The sequence below is a fragment of the Pseudoliparis swirei genome, chromosome 15, assembly GCF_029220125.1.
Source record: "Pseudoliparis swirei isolate HS2019 ecotype Mariana Trench chromosome 15, NWPU_hadal_v1, whole genome shotgun sequence".
NCBI classification, from domain to species: domain Eukaryota; kingdom Metazoa; phylum Chordata; class Actinopteri; order Perciformes; family Liparidae; genus Pseudoliparis; species Pseudoliparis swirei.
The window spans coordinates 12,747,475-12,774,781 of NC_079402.1; the positions used below are offsets into that span (position 1 = coordinate 12,747,475).

General features: G+C 43.5%; 1 protein-coding gene across 2 annotated transcripts; it reads right to left on the bottom strand.

The window, feature by feature from the left end:
• Positions 1 to 647: 647 nt before the first annotated feature.
• On the bottom strand, positions 648 to 27,242 carry LOC130205220 (lysine-specific demethylase 2B). 2 transcript variants are annotated; one of them, XM_056432444.1, is made up of 22 exons: positions 26,603 to 27,242; positions 25,823 to 25,967; positions 25,591 to 25,669; positions 25,375 to 25,421; positions 23,925 to 24,103; positions 23,684 to 23,790; positions 23,461 to 23,493; positions 22,204 to 22,297; positions 21,839 to 21,992; positions 21,535 to 21,650; positions 20,648 to 20,774; positions 20,047 to 20,453; positions 19,861 to 19,947; positions 14,389 to 14,619; positions 13,245 to 13,388; positions 12,853 to 12,939; positions 12,420 to 12,746; positions 10,783 to 11,801; positions 10,525 to 10,688; positions 8,315 to 8,476; positions 7,187 to 7,405; positions 648 to 2,786 (listed from the first exon to the last, which is right to left on the bottom strand). In XM_056432444.1, exons 1-22 carry the CDS (start codon positions 26,651 to 26,653, stop codon positions 2,605 to 2,607), a joined length of 4,161 nt encoding a protein of 1,386 aa, XP_056288419.1. In that variant the 5' UTR covers positions 26,654 to 27,242; the 3' UTR covers positions 648 to 2,604. The 2 variants fall into 2 exon arrangements, with proteins under 2 accessions (XP_056288419.1, XP_056288420.1); XM_056432445.1 differs by lacking the exon at positions 23,461 to 23,493.
• Positions 27,243 to 27,307: the final 65 nt, after the last annotated feature.

The following is a 27,307-nucleotide window of genomic DNA, read 5'->3' on the forward strand; positions in this document are numbered from 1 at the left end:
AGTGAATCGCATAGATAGCTTATATTGTTGTTTACTTATAAGTCATTAAATGTATATTTTACCATTTACTTGGGCGGCGACATGATTTAAAATTATAAGAAGATAACATATACCATTTTTTTCCCGGAATGTATCTGCTGGTTTCCGGTGAGGCGAGTTCCTCAGCCCTCTGATCACGTCACTCTCTCACCATTAAAGTTGCGTCAGTCGTGGTCTCGCTTTCTAGCACTTTTTGTCGCCGCCTGCTTCCGATCCAAACCCGACACGACACCGAGCACTGTAACACACACTGGGACTCTGTACGTCTGTTTGTCGAAGCCGCTGTTTCTCAAAGATGTCATTCATTGGGCAGCGACAGTAGGACCAGAGGAGGAGGTTATCATGAGCACGCGTAACCCTGGATCTTTATATTTTGGAATGTTGAACCTTTTTATTTTGGTAAACAAGAGAAAAACAATTTCATAGATTCAATAAAATGCAGTATTGCAAAGCAGAATGTAAAACCCTGCTCTTCTTTTTGGAATCGGCTTGGTTTTGTTCTCTTACAGCCGACGCCGTGGTTGGCATACGGTGCATTGTCACATATAAATAATAACACTCATCTGATAACAGCAATATATAATATATAATACTAACTCACACACAGCTCAGTATTTAAAATGAATTTAATATCTCAAAGGTTGACTTGACTTTTCCTCGAGGCTTTACATGTACATAATGTACAGATTGAACATTTACAGTAATGTACTAAAATATTTAATGGAAACATGTTGCTTAAATAAAAAACAAACTAATAACATGTAAATGTAAACCCACTGAACTGTATCAAGTGATAGTCAAAAAGACTTTCTCTTTAAAAAAAGTTTATCTATCAAATAATGTAACTGTTGAGTGCGACATTTGTTGGACAAGTTTCAATAGCAAAATTAGCATTTTTTTATAGAACTGAATATTTGGATGATGAATACATGTGAAAGAAAACATACAATGAAAATGCTACCGACTTCAAATAAATTATTTTAAAGAAAATAAACAGTTAAATGTATATATCAGTGGAATCTCTGACTTTAAAAAAAGAACAAACTAAAACACTTTTACATTTGCACAAATCTTTCAGGATAAAATCTTTCTTTGTAACAGTTTCTTAACCTTGTAGTGAGAAGCTGATCTCTGGAGATTGACATGGATTTACCAACGTTTACTGGTACTGGCTTTATATCTTTTATATTAAATATATTCATCTCTGCTGCTAGAAACAATAAATACAATACTGCTCTCTTACTATAATCTCATTTTTGGGGTCATGATGATGTTGAAATATACAACATACATACAGGACTGTCTCAGAAAATTAGAATATTGTGATAAAGTTCTTTATTTTCTGTAATGCAATTAAAAAATTATTAAATATTAAAAGAATAAAAGGCTTGCAATATTTCAGTTGATTTGTAATGAATCCAGAATGCATGACATTTTTGTTTTTTTAATTGCATTACAGAAAATAAAGAACTTTATCACAATATTCTAATTTTCTGAGACAGTCCTGTATATTTCAGCCTCTCGGTCGGTCATGTCTGTCAAATGGGGAAAAGCTGCCTCGTCCAAAAGACTTGTGCAAATGTCTCATCTTATTCTGTTAATTGTTGCTTCTTTATTTCTTGCATGATTCCGCACTGAGTCCAATGTGTGTATCATGTGGAGTTCAGCTGACAGGAGTAAACAGATGTTTATATTGTTTCAGTTACTAAATCTATCGACTGTGGTGTAAACATGTGTCTTTAGCGCATCCAGCGCTCAAACGTGTCCTTTCACAAAGCTGAATTAATACCAAAGATGTCTTCATGTAACCCAGTTAACTAGAAGCTGTTCGTAGAATTAGAGGAACATTTTAGTGTTGGAAAAAAAGAGCTTTATAGACTGTACACTGTAAAGTGTATATGTGAATACATTCACGTATTCATATTTACTGTATCAGTGCAAATTGTATCATTGTATGAAAAACAAAATATACAGTCCAAACAGGGAACTGAAACATATAATAAAATATAAAAAAACACACAAATAGAAGCTGCCATCCTACAGTTTGGCAACACATCGTTCGACCTTTGCCTCTCAACAATTAAGAGCTTAACAGTAATGCCGATTGATTATCAATTCCAATGGTATCATACTGTACAGTGGTGCAATCAATGCTGCACATAAATATATGAAACACTTTCTGATACAAAAATATTACTAAAATGCAATAAACTTTGCATCGGAAACCATAAGATAGTCATGATACGATACGTAAACAATCAATATATAAACAAATAAATAGCTTATAAACAAGTGAAAACAACAACAAAACATTTTTTTTGCAATATTGCCTTCACAGGACAAGATTTGCATTTTGACATTCTGGCCGAGCAGCACAGCTCCCCCCCCCCCCCCCCTCCACATCCCGTTGGGGACGCAGACGTCAGCGCAGTTGTTTGCTGCCTCCGTGTGGACAGGCACGTCCCCGCTGGCGAGCAGCACACAGTCCTCCGTGTTCCACAGTCCTCTATGATCCACAGTCCTCCGTGTTCCACATTCCTCTATGCTCCACAGTCCTCCGTGTTCCTAGCTGATCTTTTGCAGCAGCTTCTCTTCTATCAGTTCAAACTGCACGCTGACGGACATTTCTGCAACGAAGCGGTCGCATCCTGCCTTGCTCACCTGTTTGCAGTAGCGCAGGTCGATGTGACAGATGCTTCCACAGCGCTTGAAATAGGTCAGTGACTGGTCTGTGACCCTGTTACAGACTGTGGGGAGAGGGGGGGGAGGGGTTAAGACTTAAGAGGAAAAGAACAAATGATGTGTAGCGCGTCACCTGCACTCACACATGGATTAATCAAGCCTTCACGGTATTCTGGGACATGAAATCCTTATTACGGTGGGCCGTGTTTCAGGATACATGTGGCCTGTTTTGTGGTTTCCATAACAGCGCGTTGATTCAATGCTCTTCACATATTATGTATTTCACAGCGGCTGGCTGAGTGTCTTTAAAAAGATCTCCCGGGGCCAAGTCTGCAGTGTGCATTTTCTACCTGTGAGGCGAGACTACTGACTACTTGGATCCTGGTAAGTATCTTCTTTAAACTAGTTTTATCTGCTAAAGTTACTGTTGTATTTGTCGTTTAAAGCTGCTAGATTGTTAGTTTGTCCTGTTTTAAGGAGTTGTTTTGGTAGAGAGGTGTGTCCTGTGTTCCGACACCTGAATCTTCACTGATTGGACGAGCGATCATCACCTGGTTTCTATTGAGTGTCATTTGAATACCAAAAGCCAAGGGGCGGTGTCAACGCAGCTGGAGGTAATTGGCACTAACTTGGGCTCATAACCGGATGGGGTTTTTCGCGTCAGCGTGACTCATCGGACGAAGACTCGGAGGACAAAGACATAGGAGTCTTCCGTTGGAGTCTTCGGGGGTGGCTGAGTCTTTTCCCCATTTTGTGAATATGTGTGTCTTTTCCATACCTGTGCGTATCTCTACTCGTAGTTACTATAGGACTCGCTCATTCATGTACCGGAACCCCTCCTCTGTTATCCTTCCTACCCGTTCTACTCACACCCAGCACCTGGTCACAGGAGGCCTCTGGAACTGTCAGTCAGCCAACCGCAAGGCTGACTTCATCTCTGGCTTTGCTGTGGAGCAGTCGCTTGACTTCCTGGCTCTCACTGAGACCTGGATCACAGCAGACAACACGTCTACCCCGGCTGCTCTCTCCTCTGCCTTCTCCTTCAGCCACACACCCAGACCCTCTGGTCGGGGTGGAGGTACAGGTTTACTCATCTCACCCACATGGTGTTTTGCTCCCTACCCGCTTCCACTCTTCATCCCACTGACTTTTGAGTTTCATGCTGTGACCGTTACTCATCCGGTTCAACTTCACATTGTTGTTCTCTACCGTCCCCCTGGTTCTTTGGGAGATTTCTTGTAAGAGCTAGACGTCCTCCTATCGAACTTCGCGGAACACGGCCCCCCGCTCATCCTTCTGGGTGACTTCAACATCCAGACAGAGAAGTCATGTGATCTTTTATTCTTACTGTCTTCCTTTAACCTCTCACTCAGTCCCTCCCCTCCCACTCACAAAGCCGGCAACTGCCTTGACTACATTTTCACAAGAAACTGCTCTACCTCTAACCTCACTGTAACTCCTCTCCATGTCTCTGACCACTTCTTCATCTCTTACTCTCTCTCGCTCTCTGGTACTGACAACCCACCCATATCTACAGACTCTGCACCTGTACGCCGCAACATTCGCACCCTCTGTCCCTCCTCTCTGGCCTCCTCTGTCCTATCTGCTCTCCCCTCAACTGACTGCTTCTCACTCATGCATCCTAACTCTGCCGCAGACACTCTCCTCTCTTCCCTGTCTTCATCTCTTGATTCTCTTTGTCCTTTTAAGACACGACCGGTTCGGAAATCCTCTCCGGCTCCGTGGTTGTCGGACTCGGTGCGCCGAGAGAGCCACCCTGCGAGCGACGGAAAGAAAATGGCGCAAATCGAATCAAGCGGAAGACCTGCTCTTCTATCAATCTCTCCTCTCCTCATTCTCTACCTCTATCTCTGCAGCCAAAAGCTCGTTCTACCTGACCAAAATTCAGTCTTCCTTCTCTAACCCCAAAAACTCTTCTCTATCTTTTCCAACCTCCTTGATCCCCTGTCCCCTCCTCCTTCCACCCTTTTGCCGAGCCACTTTGTCGACTACTTTACAAACAAGATAGACGACATACGCTCCTCCTTTACTGATCCATCTTCTATCACCTCACGAACACTAACTTCTTCATCCCCCTCTCTTTCCTCTTTCACCCCGCTGTCTCCCAATCAAGTTCTTAGCTTGGTGACCTCCGCCCGACCGACCACCTGCGCCCTTGACCCCGTCCCGTCTCCCATTCTCCAGGCTATTGCTCCTGACCTTCTGACCTTCCTCACCCATCTTATTAACAGCTCCCTCTCAACTGGCTGTTTCCCTAACTCTCTGAAGGAGGCGAGGGTCAACCCTCTCCTGAAGAAACCCACGCTCGACCCGTCTGAAGTCAGCAACTACAGACCGGTCTCTCTTCTTCCTTTTCTCTCCAAAACTCTGGAGCGAGCTATCTTGAACCAAGTGTCCTCCTATCTCCACAGTAACAAACTTCTTGACCCTCACCAGTCTGGATTCAAGGCCGGCCACTCAACAGAGACTGCCCTCCTGGCTGTCTCTGAGCAGCTTCACACTGCTAGAGCAGCCTCTCTCCTCTGTCCTTATCCTTCTCGACCTTTCTGCAGCATTTGACACCGTGAACCACCAGATCCTTATCTCTTCTCTTCAGGACCTGGGGATCTCAGGCACTGCACTCGCTCTTTCTCTTCCTACCTTAAAGACCGCACCTACCGGGTAACTTGGAGAGGATCTGTGTCTGATCCTTGTCCTCTCACTACTGGGGTTCCTCAAGGCTCCGTCCTGGGTCCCTCCTCTTCTCTCTGTACACAAATTCTCTCGGCTCTGTCATTCGTTCGCATGGCTTCTCCTACCATAGCTATGCCGATGACACCCAACTGATCTTCTCGTTTCCACCGGCCGAAACACGGGTGGCGCGAATCTCTGCCTGTCTGACTGACATCTCTCAGTGGATGTCTGCTCACCACCTGAAGATCAACCCTGACAAGACCGAGCTACTATTCCTTCCAGGGAAAGGCTCCCCACCCATGACCTGACTACCACCTTCAACAGCTCTGTGTTGGCCCCTACCCTGACTGCCAGGAACCTCGGGTGACACTAGACAGTCAACTCTCCCTGACGGCCAACATCGCTGCGACGACGCGTTCCTGTAGGTACATGCTGCACAACATCAGGAGAATACGGCCTCTTCTTACTCAGAAGGCGGCGCAGGTTCTGATCCAGGCTCTGGTCATTTCACGCCTCGACTACTGCAACTCCCTCCTGGCTGGTCTACCTGCTAAGGCCATCCGACCTCTGCAGCTCATCCAGAATGCAGCAGCTCGACTGGTCTTCAGCCTCCCGAAGTTCACCCACACCACTCCGCCTCCGCCTTCCACTGGTTACCGGTGGCTGCCCGCATCCGCTTCAAAACATTGGTTCTGGCGTACGGTGCTCTAAACGGATCGGGCCCCGTCTACATCCGGGATATGGTCACACCGTACACCCCGGCACGTTCGCTCCGCTCGGCAACAGCCAACCGACTTGTGACTCCTGCACCTCGAGCTAATCACTCGAAATCCAGACTGTTTGCTGTCCTGGCTCCTCAGTGGTGGAACGAGCTCCCCACTGACATCAGGACAGCAGAAAGTCTCTACATCTTCCGTCGGAGACTGAAAACACACCTTTTCCGACTATATCTGGATTAAAACACAGATTTGCACTTCAGTGGCTCTTAAATAGCACTTACTTATGGTACTTTTGTAGTTCGACTATGTTGAGGAAATGTTACTTCCTGTATTCTTGTTGTTCTTAGTTTGTACTCTAGGTTGAAATGCACTTATTGTAAGTCGCTTTGGATAAAAGCGTCTGCTAAATGACATGTAATGTAAAAGTATAAGATGTGGTCGTGCAACTTCAAGAAATGAAATGAAATTCCATAAGAATGTATTTAACAATGTGTGAATCATTTTCATGCCTTAAAAACTTAGCGCCAGAAACTACAACCTCTCTGAAAAGGGTTTATACAAAAAATAAAGGTTTAAAATCCTTATGAAGGTTTTATGTGTTGCAGGATTATTGTATGCGACTGCATTGGTTTCAATGAGGTGTGCTCTAATAAACTGGCCCACTTTCACACATAAAATTAGAGCTGTTTAGATTTATGTTCTTGCTTCCAGACAGAACTTTTGGTATTAGAAGCTTTTAAAAATCATTTGCTGTTGTCACCTATTTGACAATGATATGACAACATGTTCACTGTGCTGCATTACACATCCGTCCAAAGTTCAGGTCGCTCCAAGTTGATTTTAAACCTGTGATGGCTGAAAAACAGTCACTGTCTGGAAGGACATGCAATAACACTGGTAAAGTAAATTAATCTATGGAATTGATGTATATATTCATTCGAAGTGGATCGACACAACGACTCAAGACATCTGACAAGTTCCTGTTTGAGCCGTTCGGGGGAGCAAGTTGAACGCAGGCAGACAAACAGCCAACCGAGACAGGCTCCTCCTACCTGACAGGTTGACGTCGGTGAGCGAGTCTCTGGTGGTCGTCCCTGCAGCGGTCAGGGCGTTGACGGACTGGTCGTTGACGTGGTTGCAGTAGCTGAGGTCCAGCTTGGACAGCGAGGGCATGTAGCGTATGATGAGGCGCAGAGACGTGTCAGTGATGTCCAGGCCTGCCAGGCGAAGGTCCTCCACATTACGCAGTTTACTCCTGTTGTCCAACTGACCTACAACGGTGTCACCAGATACACATGTCAACATTTCTGACCATATGAATTAGCTCTGTGCAAGAAGACAGATGTTTGAGGCAATATCATGACAAATGTGCTTTTTATATAGATAGTATTATGTTATTATGTCTTGTGTAAGGTTTTTTTCTGAAGCCAGATGTGGTTTATTCCTGTTTATTTCTTAGTTTGAGTCCCAGTGAGAGGGAGAATGTGTTCAGCTTCTGTAACGTTTGGTGTTTCTAAGTGAAACAGAATATTTGAGCAGTGTACGGTTACAAGAGGGAATTCATTAAAATCCTTCACATTTCAAAGTCAAAGTCAAAGTCAGTTTTATTTGTCAATTTTCCATATGTGCAAACATACAGAAGATCGAAATTAATAATTTGATTGGTCAGTTAAGAATGCAGCGTGACGCGGATCGACTGTCACTCCACACAAACCTCCCCTGTCGCTAAAAGTTGCAGGTTGATTGATTGCTGGATTTTTGGTTGGAACTGGCTGGTACACGCTAATTTAAGCACACTTTTGTAATTGTATTTGAATATGTTGTTAAATAGATGCACGATATGACCAGAATCTTTTTTTTCCCCATTTAATCTCGACCCCTAATACACTTTCCTGCTACAATCACTAGAGGGCCAACTGTGTATTAATTAAGTGAAAATAGTCACAAACAAATGCAGTATTTACGAAGCTGCTGTTTTAAGAAATTATTTATCTTTTTCTTAAATTAAACTATGTATATCTGCAAACCATTTTTTATTTTTTTATATATAAGTTACATTTCAATTATGCATCTCTCGGATTAATTTCTTATTCCAAATAATAACAGTAACTTCCTCTTACTCCATGATGTTGCTCAGCCACTAAAGCTTCAGTCGGTGTGTGTGAGTTGCAGGTCGGTACCTGGCCTGTTATCCGTAGGAGGCGACAGCAGGTCCCTCATTTGGGAATCTTTCAGTCCCTCAACCCACTGGACATCCAGAGTTCTCAGAAGAGGACAGCTGGAGGTGCAAAGAGCAGAGACCGCCACCCAGGAGCACCCTGACAGCAGCAGCACCCGCAGAGCTGAGGACACAGCAGGGACCTCTTACATTAAGATACAAGTCACTGATCTTCTGTCTCTTACATCAGGGGTCCCCAACCCCCGGGCCGCGGCCCGGTACCGGTCCACGGTTTGGTTGGAACCGGGCCGCGGAAAAAAAGGGAATATAAAAAGTTTTTTTTTTTAATCAGTCGGAAAAATATATTATTTTGAAAAAGGACCGGATACACCCGTGTGTACATCTGAGCCGCATTCAGGAGTCTTAAAGTTCGGGTTTATCGCTGCAGGCGAGTCTCACGCGCCGAACCCTCTGCTGGCGGCACATTTCAGTGACAAAGAATCTTAAAACATATTCAACCTGCTTAATGAATTCTGTCACTTCAGGGAAATGACAACTGTTTTCAAGTTGGCCGATAAAGTCGCTGCTGTGTGGGCGAGTGAACAGCGGAATATTCTACATGTTTCAGACGTTGACCGGGTGGAAGAGGCTTTTCAAAGAGTTTGAGCGGTACTCCAACCACAAAAGACCCGACTGCAAAAGAATAGACCTGCAACCCATTTGTAAACAAACCCACCCGGTGAATCGAGCCCGTCCGAACGAGAAGAAAATTTGTTCGAGATGCAAATGACGGTGGCCTTAAGGGACATTTCACACAACAACTCTGCCGGTGTTCTAATGACAGCGACCAGAACTCTGTTAGGAGCAGCGGACCAAACACACGTCTGTGTCGCCGTCTCCATTAGCGGCTCGTTACATGGCTCACACTAATTCGGCGTAATGATGAGTTGTAGTTTTGGCACTTTATGCCCTTCGTATAATTGTATGACGTCATATTTATTACGTCATTTATATTGCCGGTGCGTGAAAATAATTTCTGACACGGAACCGGTCCGTGGCTCAAAAAAGGTTGGGGACCGCTGTCTTACATGACATCTGTTCTTTGAGGCCACAAGCCACATCACAGCAAGCCAACTATGCTGCAGACTCTCATTCAGTCTGATGAGGAAATGTGCCATATTTGTTCAGCATTTACGTCTCCAGAGTTTTAGTTAATCTGTCGTAAGAAAATAAACCGACACAGAAGCAGTGAGTATTCTTATCTAATTAGCTGATGCAGCAAAGAAAACCGGCTGAGCCTCTGGAGACACAATTACCCATGTCAAGGATCCATATGAGAATTTGAATCCATTCAAAACCACCAAAAACTATTAAAAACCTGAAACGGTTGTTTTCCTGTCCGTAGTACAAGACGTTTTGGAGTCATCATGGAGATACAAAGGGTGGCGAGGAGGTCAAGTGGTTCTGACAGATACCAACGTAAGGTGAGTGACCGAGTCCTCATATCTCGACAATCAATAATACAACTTTAACTTTTTCTCCTCCAATAAAACCTTCATTTTCACACACATTGTCATGAATCTTCATCCATCCATTCTCATCCACTTAATCCGGGGTCGGGTCGTGGGGGCAGCAGACCCAGCAGGCTGATCCAGACTTCCCTCTCCCCCGCAACATGTTCCAGCTCATTCTGAGGGATCCCGAGGCGTTCACAGGCCAGCTGGGAGATATAATCCCTCCAGCGTGTCCTGGGTCATCCCCGGGGTCTCCTCCCAGTTGGGCATGCCTGGAAAACCTCTAAAAGGAGGCGTCCAGGAGGCGTCCAGGAGGCGTCCAGGAGGCGTCCGAATCAGATGCCCGAACCACCTCAGCTGACTCCTTCTGATGTGAAGGAGCAGCGGCTCGACTCCGAGCTCCCTCCTGATGTCCGACCTCCGTATCCCATCTCTAAGGCTGAGCCCGGCCCCCCGACGGAGGAAACTCATTGTGGCCGCTTGTGTCGACGACCTCGTTCTTTCGGCCACTACCCAGAGTTCGTCCTTTCAACCAAATATATATAACAATGTGGTGAGAATAACTTCATGACAAAAGGCCATCAGATCCTTCCCGTCTAAAATTCCTCAATGTCAAAAACCGAACACGCAACATTGTCTCAAAGAGCATATACTCGTCTCCCTTGTAATGCACCTCGTGGCCGTTCACGCACAGACAAACACAGTGTTGTGTTTTTACCCGGCAGTCTGTTGATGAGCCAGCTGAGTTGTTTTTTGGAGATGTTGGTCCAGCCGAGGTCCAGAGCGACCGGCTGTCTCCGGATGACGCCGCTCAGCATGAGCGGTGTAATGGACTTGCAGCGGTTCAGATTGAGGTGCGTCCAAAGCCTCTTGTCGCAGCACCTGGTGAGACACGCAGCAGTTACCCGACAGGCGGATGTCGTCCGATGAAGTGCGGACGACGTGTTTTCAACTGCACGGCACACGTTGTACTCACCATCTGTTCCAGGTCCTGCAGACGCGCATGCACACACAGAGATCTCTGTGAGTCAAGTGGCCGAACACGGACATCCACGTCTCTCTCCGCATCACGTGCGCCTCACCGTCGGCCAGCGGGAGTCTGTCCGGCGGAGGACTGATGGGAGGGGGCCGGATCACGTGGCGCTCCATTTGGATGCATTTTGGCGGTGACCGGCAGGGGAGTGGGCGGGGGCAAACGGGTGTGATCTGGGCGCCTCTGTTCCAGCCCAGCGGCGAGTAGCCACGCCGCGTCTCGTTCGCCTCCCCCCCCCTGTGTCGCAGCCAGTCGCCCAGGTCGCTGCTGCCGTTATTAAGCGTCCATCGAGGCTTTTGGTCCTCCACTTCGTTCTCAGACTCCGTTTTTACAGGCCTGTGGTTCTGATTGGCCAGGCCATCCTCCGCTTTCAGTGGGCATCTGTTGTGATTGGTCGAACCTTCCTCTGTTTTTAGCGGTTTACGGATCTGATTGGCCACGGAGTCCTCGCTCTTCAGTGGTCGACGATTGTGATTGGCTGAGCCGTCCTCCGTCTTCACTGAGCCGTGGTTTTGGCTGGAGAGACAGTCTTCGGTCTTGGGGATCTCCTGGTTGAACTCTTTGCTCAGCTCTTTGTTGGGGAGGCGTCGACGCTGATGGCGAGCCTTTAGCTGAGCGGAGTTTCTGTCCTGTGCTTCTCCTGATTCGCTGCTCGGTCCAGCTCTGGGAGAGTTGGTGGCTTGTTCGGACGTTCTGAGCAGTGGACTTAACAGGACCTTGGCTTTGTCTTCTGCACTGCTGTCTCTCTCTTTTTTCACTATCTCCTCTTCCCCTCCCTCCTCGTCTTCTGCTTGGTCCTCATCGTCATATTCATGTTTCCCCTTGAAATGAATCCTGTCCAAAGGAAATCCATCTTCTTCCTGATCCTCCTGGTCATCGTCTTCGTCGCCGTTATTGTTCTCTGTCTTGATTTGCCGAAACAGCTTCGGAGTCAAAAGATCTTCTGGTTTTGAAAGCTTCTTCTAAGAAAAATGTGAAGACACAGAATTGTGTTTTGAAATCAGTTGTTAGTTTACAAGTGTGAATTTTAGGATAGTTTGGGCATTTTTCAGTTCACCGAAAAAAAGAAAATTGAGCTCCAAACTGATTTACAAAAGGCTGACGTATTGTAATTAATTTTACTTTGACCAAAAATAAACAAACTATTTTTGAGAAATATTCTGTGACACTTTTTTGCACATTTTAATATAGTTGTTTAATCATTCCGGTCTCTGGTCTTCATTATCACCCACCTGTTGTAATATTCACAATAAACTGCAGTTGTGACATTATTGTTCTTTCTCTGCAAATTACACACAGCATGGTAACAACAACAAAAAACGTCTGCAAATTGAGTTGATCCAGCTGCCAAGGAATTGAATACTCACATTGTAATTTTTTCTAAGCAATTTAAGTAAAGTTTAAAGCCACAAGGGGAATTAACCTCTGAATGGACCTTGCAGTGAACGTATTTGTATCAACTGCTGTTTCCAAGGTCAAGTGCTAAGAAACAAATATGTCGATGTGAGATACATATGAGAGTTGTAATGCCATGTAGGGCTCCCCTCTATTCGGAATAACTGATAAGATGGCAGTCTTACCTTCTTTTTCACAATTACAGGTTCATCATGGGTGTCAAAAAGCTTTCTTTTTTTCCTCAGTGGGTTGTCCTCTAGCCTTGGACGCAGCGTACCATCCAGAGACAGCAGGGGAGGACGTTTTTTCGGAGGCTCGTCCTCTTTCCTCTTCGGGACGTCCTCCCGCTCTGCCTTTCTCTTCACAGCAGACGTGGGAGTCAACGCAGTAACAGCTGCCGTGGCCAACATGGGTGGGTCGGGCTCCTCTTTTGAATCCCGGTTTAACCGCGGTTCTTTCAACAGCGAACCAGGAAGGTTTGACGCGTACTTAAATCCTGGCCCCCTTTTTTGCTTTGAGGCCAAAAGGTTAGAAAAGCAGAGAGCACAACTTTATTTCTCTTGTTCTGAGTTTCTAAGACAGACTTAACGTTTGATTTAAGTTCATGCAGATACTTACTTTCCCTGTTTTCCCAGCGTGATTGCAATTTGGGCACTCCCAGCAGTTTGGCAATTCATCATTGATGACTCCGTTTGAGTCTTTCACCTAAACAAGAGGAGGACATACGGATCACGATTCACTGAGGCTTTTGTGCCCGACTTTCAGGCATATAACATATAATTAAGCTATCATTCATAAACGCAATATCTGTTTCCAGTAACACAAATTACGAGTTGACAGATGTTGTGGTTTGGGTTCACCAAACGTGAATTTGAACTTGACCGTTTATAAACTCTCAAATCCCGATTGCAAACTTTATTTAAACACCTTTAAGTGTGCGGTGGGCTGCATTTGCTTCAGCCCTCCTTCGTCTGACAACATTCAATATGTACTGATGTTGACTAATTTACCTTAAGACAGTTAGGATGAACAATCTCATTGCAGATGGAGCACTCCATGAGCATAAGGTTAAACTTCTCCTCCTCATCCTCCACTGTGTCCTCTTTCCCTGCCTCTCCACAGACGAGACACACTGCTGTGTGTGGCAGGACAGGCTGCAGACAGAAACAGAGGCTTGAAGATGAGGCTGCTGTATCAGACCAATGTCCTCTTGAGGAACCAGTGCTCTCGGCCACAAGTGTGGTGGACGGACTATTTAGCTCACACTGTCACTCACGATGTTTCCATTGATGTACGGTTCAATTACATGCTGCACTGAAGCGAGTCAGCTATCGCCGATGTTTTGTGTACATGTTAACTGTGGATGAAACAGATGCTGGTTGCATCACCACATTTCACCCTGCGATGAACTAAGGCGTGTTCTTAGAGTACTGCCACGAAGCATAATTAAGTGTACATCAAGAGTGGGTGGAGCATATTGGCATATTATCTTAAAAGGGGGACATGGTTGCCAAAGCGCTGCAGACTGCAAGTGTGGGATATTGGGAAAGATGCCAAGTCTCTCTCACACTCTCATTTATTGCGGTCAAGCATTCAAACTGAATCTTACTCATCGTCTGACGATGATGCAGAAACAATCAAAGCCATTCTCTCTGCATGTCTCTGTCCGTGGTGCTGAAACATGCAAACGCAGTCTTTGTGTCTCTCCGTGGTCTTCTGTGACTACAGCTGCCGTTTGCTTTCCGCTGCCGCAAATCCGTATTTCGACGACATGTGTTACTACCATAGCAACCATCTGAAACACCCTAGTATCACCCTGTGCTCCCCTTGCAACAATGTCGAGCACCAACCTCAACCTCACATGGACGCACCCAAAACTGTGTGTTCAAAATCAAAGGAAAGCAGAGGAAAAGACAAGTTTAAGATTTGTAGAATATTTAGTTGAGAAAATTGATAGTATTCTCATTTCTGCTCACTGCATATTTAGCTAGAGCCAAATAGCAGTTAGTCGGGTCAATCAGCAATCTTTTGAGATGCTGGTTTTTACCCTTTTGAGAGAAGCAGGCCAGCTGTTCCCTCTTGTTTTTAAGTCTTTATGCTAAGCTAAGTTCACCTGCTGGTTCGAGCTGAGAACATTATGAACAGTGAACTTACTGCAATGCACTGCCTCATGATGCAGGACTGCTTCATGCGGCCCGGCCCACCAAACTTCTTCATGTCTTTACAAAAGTGGCACTCTCCACACTCTGTCCGTAAGCATGCTTCACACTTCCGACAGCGCGTCCTCCTCCTCCTGGCACCAGATGTTCCCCCACCGGCTGACAGCTTGACTGCTGATGCAGGAGAAGCTGCCATCTTAGGTCTGGGCCGGTTGAGCGGCCGGGGCTAAAAGGATGAAGAGGATACAGTGTCAGGTACCTGAACTTATAACGCAACACGTATCTCACAAACAGATCAGATAAATCAGTTTGTTTCTGTAAAGATAGCTGTATTATTCTAAAAATATTTAGCAACAATATGACGATCACATGTAGGCTACTTAAATTTAGTGAAGTAGTCAAATATTTACACAATACTGTGAAGCAAATGTATTGTCTGTGATGTGTCAAAAGCAGCAAGCATCATTATTATCTTTCACAAAGAAGACTGCAGATGCTTTAGAAACATGATCTCTCTAGGCACTACCATCAGATTAAAGTAGAATCGAAATTACTGAATCGCATTGCATTTCGATTAATAATGGTGCTTTGGCTCAATAATAAGCACTTACAATAATGTACATCTTCTATTAAATTCAGATTTGGGCATTGAACCCTTATTCTTTCTTTGCTATTTCCATCCCATGGTCAATAGATCCCAACACAAACACATCCTATATAAATATATACAGATCAACATACACAGATGTGATGATGTTTTTTTTTCAAGCCCAGGATCCAGGAGAGAAACAAACAAATTAACAATGTCCCTGGGGGCATCTTCCAAATGTAGCACTTCACTTGCTTGCATGTTTCTACTTCAAAGGAAAACTGATATCACACATGGAGCCATTATTCTGTGTTAGGAAGGCGCCGACGGACCTACAACGACACGCATTCAATGTGCTCCATGTGATCAAACTGGGTAATGTAGATGAGCTGCTTTTGCTCTCCATCGTTATTGTTCTAGTATTATACATTCTCCTCCTCGGGCTCAGAACCCGACCGCAACAACATATTTGTACCGCGAACACCACGCGTCAAAGAACCGCCAGTCGTGCCCGTGTGAGACAATATGGAGCAATGTGTGAGATGAAATAAACAAGGAGAAGGAGAGCAAAAGACTGCAGCTCTTTGAAATGAAGATCAGATTTCTTTAGTTACAGCAGTGCAGATTCTCCTGGAGTCAGCATAGCAACAGCCACGTCCCATTCCCGAACAGAACAGTCTATGACACACTGACTATAACCAATAAGAACCGTAATGACTCTCTCGCGGAACAAGAAAGAAAGCTCAATCTTTGGCATATTACGATAGTTTATTCTAACAGTAGCCATGAAATAGACTGGCATTGGCAGTCAGATATATGTTTACCAGACAGGATTAGAGTGAAATATTAAGGAGGGGGGGGGGCTATTTTAGGGTACTCAAGGAGATAACAGACAGGAGGTCTGCTCCAGAAGAACACTGGTATGAGACTAAATATCCTGCTCATGTCAGAACCCATCGAATAAAATATCTGATTACAGCTGAAACCAAAGCTGTCCATAGTGTGCCCTACATGTGAGTGATCTCTAAAGCAGGTATCCCTCTGATGATCAGAATAAAATGAGCAAAGAAGTAAACACACTATCACTCCTAGTAAATATGTTCTGTCTCAGGTTGGAGTGTTTTTAGTTTTCCGTGTCGCATTAGGAGCTGTAGTATACACACCTCTTCACAGCACATAATAGACACGTTTCCTCAGTGCAAGGACAGTGCGAGTAACCAACACGTAATTAAGTGGCTCTTCAAAGCTCATTCAGCTGGGAAACATGATGAGAAGCAGACTTTAATGTTCATTGACACTGGCGTGGAGCCTCTAAAGCTACTGTGGAGAACAGTGGAAATCCATTACTGTGGATATACTTAACATCACCTTAAACACATTGAAGACAGAGCATACTGAGCACAGATTGCAGAAAGAACAGGACATATTGTTTTACCGAAAGCCAAAGAAATGGAAATCACATACACACAACACTGTGCTTTTTAAAGCCAAGAACACTGTTCTCACATTATTATTGCTTCTTTTTTATCCTGCCATGTGGAAAAGATTCATTTGCAAAACAAATGTGTTCAGACGTTCTTGAAGGGATTATTTTCTTGTTCTATTTGATAAACAAAGTCAAAAACATGTTTGTTGTGCTAGTACACCATGTTGTGTTGAGTCCAGATTTAACATATGACAAGAGGAAAGTGGAACAAGTGTGACACACTAACTTGAGTCAAACCTCTGGAGAGCATCGTAACTCAGAAGCTGAGGGTAAAGGTCGACTGAACACCAGCAACTGTGTCGATCAGGAGAAACGCTGCACAGAGAATGCAGAGCACGCTTTGGAGATATAGTCGGTCTTAAATGAAATATAAAGTTTTTCTGGTGCTGGATGCTTTTATCAGCTACACTCCCTCAAATCTAAACTTTCACGTTTTTCAACATATGTTACATATAAACGCTGACCCTACACCAAGAACAGGTCATGTACATGCCTGGAGCAAACAGAACAGAAAATGTGTTATGTATTATAATATTATTGGTAAAAAAGAAACAACTTCTGCAGTCAATGTTCTTCAAATCCAAACGCGGCCAAAGAATGAATGTGAGGGGGTGTGGTTCAGAGTGAAGTAGAACAGAAATTCAAATTAACTTTCCACATGTCTTGCTGTGTAAGCAAGTCTCATCTTAGATCTCTCAGCCATTTACACCGAACAATGTTAAAAATCCCTTTCATAACAACTGCTTTCCAATGAACCCATAAGCTTTTCTTAGTTTCACTCAAATTATTTGTATCTGGTTTCAACCAAACCAGGAACGATTACTCCTCTGCATCTACATGAATTTACATTCCTCTGCTTTGAAACAACCAATAGCAGCCCTGAGGCTCTGAGCTGTATAAACACAGCCTTCTCCTATTGCTGGTTTCACCTGACCGAAACACACAAGCATACACACGCACAAACACAAAAACAAGGGCAAAAATCAAAGACCAAGCACAGAGGCTAAACTGAACGGATGCATTTCTCTCCAGGAAGCTCCATTTCCTCGCTGCCCTGACATGCTGCACACTGCTCTGTCTGGCACAAGCACTCCTCTGGTGGCCTCACTACGCCTGCCTGCAGAGATTGTGTGTGCTAACCTGCTCAGAGTCTGAATCGTAGTCCTCATCATCAGCGCTCAGCGACATGGCCATGGCTGGTTTCCACGCATCGTCCAGCTCACAGCAAAACTGACACGGCTGCAGACTCCTCCTCCTTCTACTCCTGCTACTGCTGCCTGGCCTACAGCCCTCCCTCCTACTCTCAAGCTCCACAATACCACAAGCAGATGTAGGAAACACAGACGAGCCTGTCTCATTAACATGGGCCCACTCCCAGGAAAACAGGAGGGGTGTTTAGAAGCGCAGGGCCAATAGGAGGCTGCTGTGCATCCGAATATGTGCTGGGGGTGTCTGGCTCCATCCAATGAGGAGATGAAATGTAGAGACAGTGTTGTCATATTCATGATGGGTATCACATGGAGAGGAGAGAAGGCTCCACTCAGCCAATAGAGCCAGATGGCATCTCATTACAAAAGGCAAACACAAAGAGGCCCTACGACCAGCAGCTGGCCTCTGGGGGGACGGGCGGGGGTGTTCCACGGGGTCCATAAAACCAATAGAAAGTTGCCTCCATACATTCAGATACAACACATCCCTCCCACCTCCTGTTGAGGCCTCTCCGACTGTGACACACTTCATGGCTTTATTTGGACGATTCATTATTCATAGAAAGTTTCAACGTGTGTAGAATATATAGCATATAAAACAGTGAGCTTAAATAGAGTTATTAATGTGTATTTTTCACCACAGTTAAATATACACTACCGTTCACAAGTTTGGGGTCCCTTAGAAATGTCTTTATTTTTCAAAGAAAAGCACTGTTTTTTCAATAAAGATAACATTAATCAAAAATACACACTATACATTGTTAATGTGGTAAATGACTATTCTAGGTGGAAACGTCTGGTTTCTAATGAAATATCTCCATAGGTGTATAGAGGCCCATTTCCATCAACTATCACTCCAGTGTTCTAATGGTACATTGTGTTTGCTAATCGCCTTAGAAGACTAATATCTGATTAGAAAACCCTTGTGCAATTATGCTAGCACAGCTGAAAACAGTTATGCTGGTGATATAAGCTATAAAACTGGCCTTCCTTTGAGCTTGAAGTTTGAAGAACAAAATTAATACTTCAAATATTAATCATTATTTCTAACCTTGTCAATGTCTTGACTATATTTTCTATTCAATTTTCAATTCATTTGATAAATAAAAGTGAGTTTTCATGGAAGACACAAAATTGTCTGGATGACCCCAAACTTTTGAACAGTAGTGTATATGCCTCCACATTTGTACAGTGTAAGAGACACACACAAATGTAGATTCACTACATGTTGAAAATAAACACTGTTCATCTGTGTGTCATTTTAATAATAGTCATTTTGACCTTTTCATGCTCGATATATGAGGAAATGGAGGAGGTAATTATTTTTATTTTTAGATTTAGCCAATAATTGTAGAAGCCTTGATGTTGACCTTCTTATTGCCGCCTGCTCAGCTTAAGACGCAATGAAATATAAAGATAAATCAAAGATATTAAACACACTTCAGACTAGCAAGTATTCACAGCTGGTCCAGTCCTACAATATATCAATCTCACATGAACTTTGTCTGAGGACATTTTTTGTACAGCACCCTGAAGACCAAAAGGCACACGCATAAGTAGTATTTAAGAAATGACTATCAGCACTGACTGAATATATATGACTGACAATTTACTTTATTAATTTATATATGAAACATTGTATACCTGGTTTGAAAAATGTGTGATTTAAAAAAAATTGTTTTTTAAATGTGTGGGGAGTGTGTGTGTGTGTGTGTGTGTGTGTGTGTGTGTGTGTGTGTGTGTGTGTGTGTGTGTGTGTGTGTGTGTGTGTGTGTGTGTGTGTGTGTGTGTGTGTGTGTGTGTGTGTGTGTGAGTGTTCCGAGGGTTGACGTTGAAAACCAGACACTTCTTTGACAGTAAGCCTAATGTATCAAAAGCAGTTTATTTTTAATTGTATGACATTAAATAATTGTGTTATACTGTTACTGGTTTTGTGCTGTCACTAACCATCAGTCACACATCAGTGGGCTGTGGTCAGTGGGTTCATTTTAAAACTCCTTAAAAATATAAAGTGTACTCCTGCCATCTCAATGTGCATTTATAAAGGTAAACATGTTGTAGACCGTGGAATGAAAGTTTCACAAAATTAGCCTCAAGGGAAAAGTTCAGAAAAGTTAAGCACCATGAATCAAGTGACCAGAGTCTGCCCATCACCAGTGTTCAGTTTCACTGAAGGATTCTTACCTTTACAGTTTTCTTTGGCCAGTAAACCACGGGAACTCCAGTGATTGCTAATTTGGGATCATCATCAGCATGTTCTTTTAAGACAACCTAGGCAGCCACAGAGAACAGACACGTTCGTGAATCGTCTATTGAGTGGCATACGTTGTGAAAATGACTGCGTACTGTGTCCTCTTTTTGGTTCCTTACCTTCATGTCTTCCAGCAGGGCTTGTGGATTCTCGATTCCCTCGGGAACACACTTCTTGTTATCGGGGAGCAACTCCAGCTTCTCAACCAGCGTCCGAAGTCCGCTCAGTTCAAACTCGGTCAAATGCATCCATTTATTCGGAGACTCCGAGGCTGGAGAGTCAGAGGGGGTTTGAGGGAAGTCCAGAGAGGTGGAGCCGGGATTACAGCTGTCCTCAGAGTCAACAGATAACACCGCTTTGAGGTGCTGGCCCCGCCGGTTGTCAGGAGAGCCGGGCCCATCCTGCGCCGCTTTCTCTGCTTTTTCACTCTGGCCATCCCTGACTTGAGTCTCGCACGAGTCCTCGTTCATGTCCTGGCTCCTTGAGTCTGAGGAGGGGCTCTCTGTGTTTGCCTTGGTCTCATAGTCTGAAGGGACAAAACGAAAGACAGACTCATATTTATATTGTACCAATGATACCAGCTGCAGAAATAATACATCTGGAAATAGCAACGGACTCCTCTGATCCGCCATTGTACTGACGCAGACTGCAAACACAGTAGGTCACCCACAATGCACCCTTCCAAGGGGATGAGCAGATGCATTACTTAATTCCACTCACCCATCAGCACAGGCTCTTTGCGGATCTCCTGAGAGAAGTAGGAGCGTTTGGTGAGACAGTGCAGGTATCTCTCCAGGACATACCAGCATATTTCGTAGTAGAAGGGGAAGCGGAACTTGGAATGAACCTGAAGGAGGAAAATGATTACGCAATCACAATATGTTGTGCTCCATCACTCCAGACACTGTCCTCTCATGCACAGGTCTTTAGGGACAAGCTGCAATCCCACAGGCTGGCTTAAGTTCTATGTAATACACTTATTAGTTTGCAATGATACAGCTTTAAAACCTATGAGAATTTTTAATTTTGTTATTTGTATATGGCCTAAGAGTTTCAGAAGATGGATCATGAAGTAGCAAGAAGATCACCACACTGATTAGCTACAAGAATAATTGTTTTCTTTCCGAGAAAAAAAAATTAAATTCAGAATCTACACTTGAAGGGATATTGCCTCTGTCAGGGTACGGTTGGCATTAAAACTTGCGAAACAACTATTATATTTATTAAAGTTGAAAGGAATGCACCTTCCTTTGATGTATAATCTCTTACATTCACTTCCCTGCGTGCCCCTTTTCTTATCAAGCTGCAAATATCTCACAACACACAGGTAAGTATTGCTTTTGAACTCCGACACATCTTCCTGACTTAAACATTGATATTTGTTTGTCACTTTGTCACTCCCAAATAGTCTGCCCTTCAACTTGTATCCCTTATTTATCTTTCAATCTCAGGCAAATCCATTTCTCCGCCCTCACATCTCTCGTTCTCTGTCTCTTGCAGGTGAACTCTTCCTGGTTCTCAGAGAGATTTGTTTGTCATTTATCTTAACGTATTGCAGAGCAGGCCACAGTTCTGCCACGCGGAGGGGAACCCCGCGAGGCTCTTACCTTAGTCCTGTTCTCTATCTCGTGGATGGTAAACTGCATAGGAATGTTGAAGCTGTGCAGAATATTGCCTCCAAATACCAGCGTGTCCTCTGGAGTGTAGACAGCATGAATCCACCCTTAATTACAAACATACAAAAACACATACACAAAAGAGATACAGAGGATTCATGCAAATTCACATAATATACCGTATAATAGTCAGGTAAAGCCTGCCATTACTTTTACCATAATTATATAAAGATATATTATATACTGTTCATTAAAGAGGTGGCTAATCTCTTTATAATCAGCCTTTCCAACACACCAGATGGGATGAAGAACGTGTATCCTTGCTCGAGCTCTACTCTCTGGCATCCATCAGCTCGGTCTCCCAGGAAGATATCACTCTGCTTGCCTGTGAGGACCCAGTCCTCATAGAGGGCGAGGTTATGAGGGGTCGGAGGCACGAGCCAAAACACCTGAGGATAAGCAGAGGTTTATTTTATTTAGAGCTTATACTGCACAGTGGATGCCAGATTCAGTGAAATATCAACTCTTAAACTGTTAGAAACACTTTATATTACCAGACATGCATTTTCTTAATTTCTCACCTAAACGTTTAATGAAATACAAATATTAAATGAAGATTTGCTGCACACAAAAGCAGATAAGAGACGAAAATTAACTTACTTTTTGTCCCTTGAAGACGTGATACCAAACCGAAGTTCCGCCAAAATCGATGTGGAAGTCTGTGTAGCAGCCCTTCACACTCATCAAACAATACCTGTAGCGGAAAAGGAGACAAGAACAACATTCAAAAGAGTCATTTTGTAGATTGTGAGGACGTACAAAGTACAGATTGATATTCATTAAAAGATCTAAAAAGGAAAAACACAGCTCAGCCAATTAGACGACAGCGGTAATCTTAGCTGTGTTTTGCGGAAAGCAGCAGCTAAAACACAGAAATAACTCAACAAGAGCACGACAGCAAAGACAATTGATCACAATGGGACAGCTCTCCTCCGGGAAATAATTGAGGAATGAGTAGCACTCTGAGACATAAATGATTGAGTAAATTAGCCAGATGTGAGCAGCTCTGTTTATCGCATAACATCTAACCAACAAGTGAATACAAATAAATACTTTTTAAAGAAATCTATTCAGTGTTATGTCATGCATCGCAGATGATATGATCAATACTTGAAACAAATGGCGAACTAGTTCGCCCGTCAGCCTTAGGCTACAATTCAAAAATCTAACAGCGAATGTCAACGTCAGTCAGTTGAGATGCTGAAGCTATGTTAATTTTTTGGGGGGAAATCCTACATTTCTTGCACGAGAGATAATAATGACGCAAAGAGAGACGTAATCATTTAGGGCTGCAACCCACTATTATTTATATTTGCAAATAATAATATGATTTTTGGGGGATTGATCAATTGGTGAGAAAATTGTGAAGAGAATCATTTTTTCCCAGAGCCTAAAAGCCTCTTTAATCATTTAGTTGTAACATAAACGTGTCAGCGACAGCGAGCATCCCTTTAGCAGCAGAACAAGCGCTTAGTTTAATAACTAACCACCACTAGTGCCACTGAAATGAAATGTTGGCGATGGTTGAAATAATAATGGAAAGGATTTGCAACGGGATATCTGTTAAAACTGCCAAATCCCTTTTCCCTTGCCCTCATCTAACTATGAGCATTATCAAATATTGTAATCTATTTAGTACGAATAAATATAAGTCAGCAGAGGGACTCAGATTGAGGGGAGGAGATACGAGCAACTGGGGTTACAAGGAAAAATACAATTACTTTTGACTCTTAGCTATGGTAAGATTGTGAAAGCTGATTGGCTGAGAGGTGTATGTGCAGTCAGACTACAGCCGTTAGAAAAACCATCCTCCACTGTGGAGAACTCTGCTGCCTAGCAACAATCAAGAGCACTTACATGAGATGGATAAGATCGACTGTATGCAGCGCTCTACAACAATGACGGGATGTGAGACATGAGGAGAAAATGTTATGATGTATATACTGACAAGGGAGCAGAAATACCCCCCACCCCCCACATACACACACACGAGTATTTTCTATATCTACACATTTCCTTACTTTTACTCATGGACTTTCACAGATGTACAGCTCAGGAGAGATTGTTGTAAAAGTCTTACCTTTGCACTTTAGGATACTTCATGTCTGAGATTACATTGGTGGCTTCTGTTTGGCTATGTTTCAGATCGGGAGGCCACATGTTGTCCACCCAGTCGACTTGATCGACCTGTGAGAGCGAGCAGAACTGAACTTGTAACCATCACGCTGTTGTTCGTCAGACTTTCTTTAGATGTGGTACCAGATTTGTGACCGCCAGGAAACCTTTTATGTCATCTTATAGAGAGTGTTATGTTGTATTACCACTGTGGGCCGCTTGATGAGGTTCTCCATCTTAGTTTGGCTGAACTCTAAGCTGATGACGTTGAAGAGTTTGTCCCGCTCTTCCTCTGGTGTCTCGTAATAACGAACAAACTGAGCCATGCTCATTTCAGAGCCCTTCTGAGTGCTCACATCCATAACGTCCACAGACCGACGACTCCCTGCAAGCGACAGCCACAACACAAGTTGACATTAACCTTAATGAAAATAACATATATACCATTTGTCTTTAAACATGTCTGAGAATAATCAAGCACGCTAGTGTTACATTTATAAAGCGAAAATCACAGATTTCTCCATGAACAAGAACCGCCTAATGCAAGTATACCTCATCCTCACCACTAGATGGAGCACCTACACCCCAATTGTGTTTTGACTTCATTCATCTGCACTTTAATGTGAAAGAAAATTGCAATTTGGAAAATGTCCTGATCAAATTGTTTTAAGCATACAAATGGACACAAGAAACTATATCTATTATTATTATTATTATTATTATTATTATCAGTGGTATTTTTATTTTACTTTTTTCTCCTTTTTAGGCTCGTATTTAATTAGTCAACATGCATGTTTATCTATCTTACATTTCCCCTGATTATTGTTGGCTAGACATATGGTTTTGGTGCATACTAGGTACAATATTTGAACAAAAAGCAGCTTTTTGAACGTATAAACATTATTTCAATAAACAAAAGTGTGGTTCTTTATGATGTATATACCACAAATTGTTTACTATGCCAACCACACTACATAATCCATCAGAATCAGGATAGTCTGAACATCTGTCTTGAACCATTTACCTTCCACAAACATATGCTGTGGAAGTACAACTGGCCATGGGGCATAGGTTCAGATCACATCCATATTTGTATCCCCATCAGTTCTTATTCACTGAAGCTCGGATACTCTCCCACCAGATGCTTTTGTTTTTGTTCTTCAACCAATCTAATGGCTATATCAGTAAACATACTTGCACACATATTTGTCTGTGTGTGTGTGTGTGTGCGTGTGTGTGTGTGTGGGATTGCAGTATAAAAAAATTATTGTAATAAAAATAAACTGTATATTTTGAACTTGTTAGACCCGTTTTATGACGACAATCGTTTGACTCGCTCAAGGATGAATAATGTTGCAACGCCTGAAGAAGTTCAATCCGAGTCGACCCAAAACCACCAGCATTCAAACCGCTCGACAGAACCAGCCGTGAACGTCTGAATAAACTCGCGTTTGAGTTTACTGGACAAAGAATATTCTGCAACATGTTTTATTTTGGGGAGGGGGGTGGGCATTGATAATCCACAGTGGATTATCTCAGAAACAAAGTGTGTGTGTGTGTGTGTGTGTGTGTGTGTGTGTGTGTGTGTGTGTGTGTGTGTGTGTGTGTGTGTGTGTGTGTGTGTGTGTGTGTATATGTGTGTGTCATCATACTTACCAACTAAGGCTTTAATTTCACTGACTGTGAATTCTGGATCAGGCATCCTGTAAATGATAGGGGTTGATGTCACTCAGTTCACATGTGGTACCGAGCGGTTAAAATTATAAACATACAACAGATCTAAAGTGGGTTCATGTAGCATCATAAGCACTGTCAATTAATATTGTTAAGAACGATCTGTAAGCTAGTAAATTCACAGAAATGCTGCCTCACCTGACCCCTAGTCCATCTTTCTCTTTGAATATGAGTGGAGTCCTCAGAGCCTCCCTTTGCACGTATTCATAGGAGAAGTCTGCAGGACATTGAGTGTGTTATAGACCATGGCATGGAAAGGAAAGCAAATGAATATTGGAGTAATGATATGTATTTTTCTCATCAATTTTATAGCAAAATATAATTAACCGTAATCAAAAGAAAAAAATATGTCCTATGTGTTTTACTTTACCTTTACCCTCCATGAAGTGGACAAACGTGGCGCTGTAACTGTCACTGACAAGCTTCTCCTCCACACTGAAACCTCGGATGTTTGCAATTTCTTCAACATCGGACAAATCCTCGTCTTCGTCGTACATCCTTCGGCAGATGGAGCGCTGCCATTAAAAAACAAAATATGCATTAACCGTTTATTAACAACACAATATGTATTTATCGTTAATTAACTCTCTCTGTCATAACGGCCCCTTCTGGTCCCCAGAAACAGCCAGCATGATAGATGACATGACATATGAGTGTACGTGAAACCAGAGTCAAATCCCATGTATGTGCACATATACATGGCCAATAAAGCTGATTCTGATGTATTGTATCCCTAACTTTAAAACTGGAGCAAAGGGTCCTTTTTTATTTTATTTGTTTAAGTAACATTACCAAAAGAGTAAATAGGTGTTTCTTAAATGTGACGTCAAGCATAATACACAATACACGAGGCATGTCCTGGGTAAAGACAGGATATATTATAGTGCGTTATTCCATAATGTTTTGCAGGGTTTCACTGATCTAGATGTCGCTTTAACTGATCGTCCGCTGCACTGGTACAAATGCACAATAAGTCGCACCGTGTAAAACGCGAGAGACATGGCTTCTCCCCGTGGCCTCAAACTTGCGCATCTTTAGCGACATGACAGACGTCCCGACGTTTACAGCCGCGGCCGTTAGCTTAGCTGCCTAATTAGCTGCCTGCCAGCGTCGCTTCATAAGCTAACGTTAACAGACGGTAACTACACACCAGCCTGCGTCCGGATTCCGCACACGTCTCCACGGCCTGAGCCATCGTCATCCCATCAATGCGTCCCAGCCGCTCGCTTTCGGAAATGCATCTTCATGCGGAGTGAAGTTACAGGAAAACACTTAGCACGCGTTTCAGGTTCAAAACAAGGGAACCATGTTTTTGTGTATTACGTCACCGCCAGGAACCAAAACATTGCTGGACAGCGTCACGGCATGTTAGTTCACTGCTTTTCTGCTGGTCTTTACAGAGAAGAAACAGTCAGCAAATCGCATCAATCACTGTTCATAGTGGTCGAAAGAGGAAAAGCGTTACGTTTTAAACCACTATATAATCTAACAGTGCAGCTTAATGTGCTGAACAAAAATCAAGCGATACAATTAGCTTGTGATTATATTTTAAAAAAACATGTATTCATCTACTTTCATTCATTCTGGTCATACGTCCTATTTATGTATGCTGGACGTGACGTGTGTCACGTGGGCAGGTGTAACAATCGGCTCAACCGACCAAATTGACAGCAACATATGTTGACACTCGCTCCACACTGACGTGGTAATTACATCAGTATTAACTAAAGGGCTGATACGTCATCTCACAACGGAGGAAATGCAGCCGGCAGTCGCCTCTGGAGCGGATGTTCGCCACAGCGCGCGCAGGCTCATGGGTAATGTGTTACAACACGCTCAAAACCGGTGGCGGAGG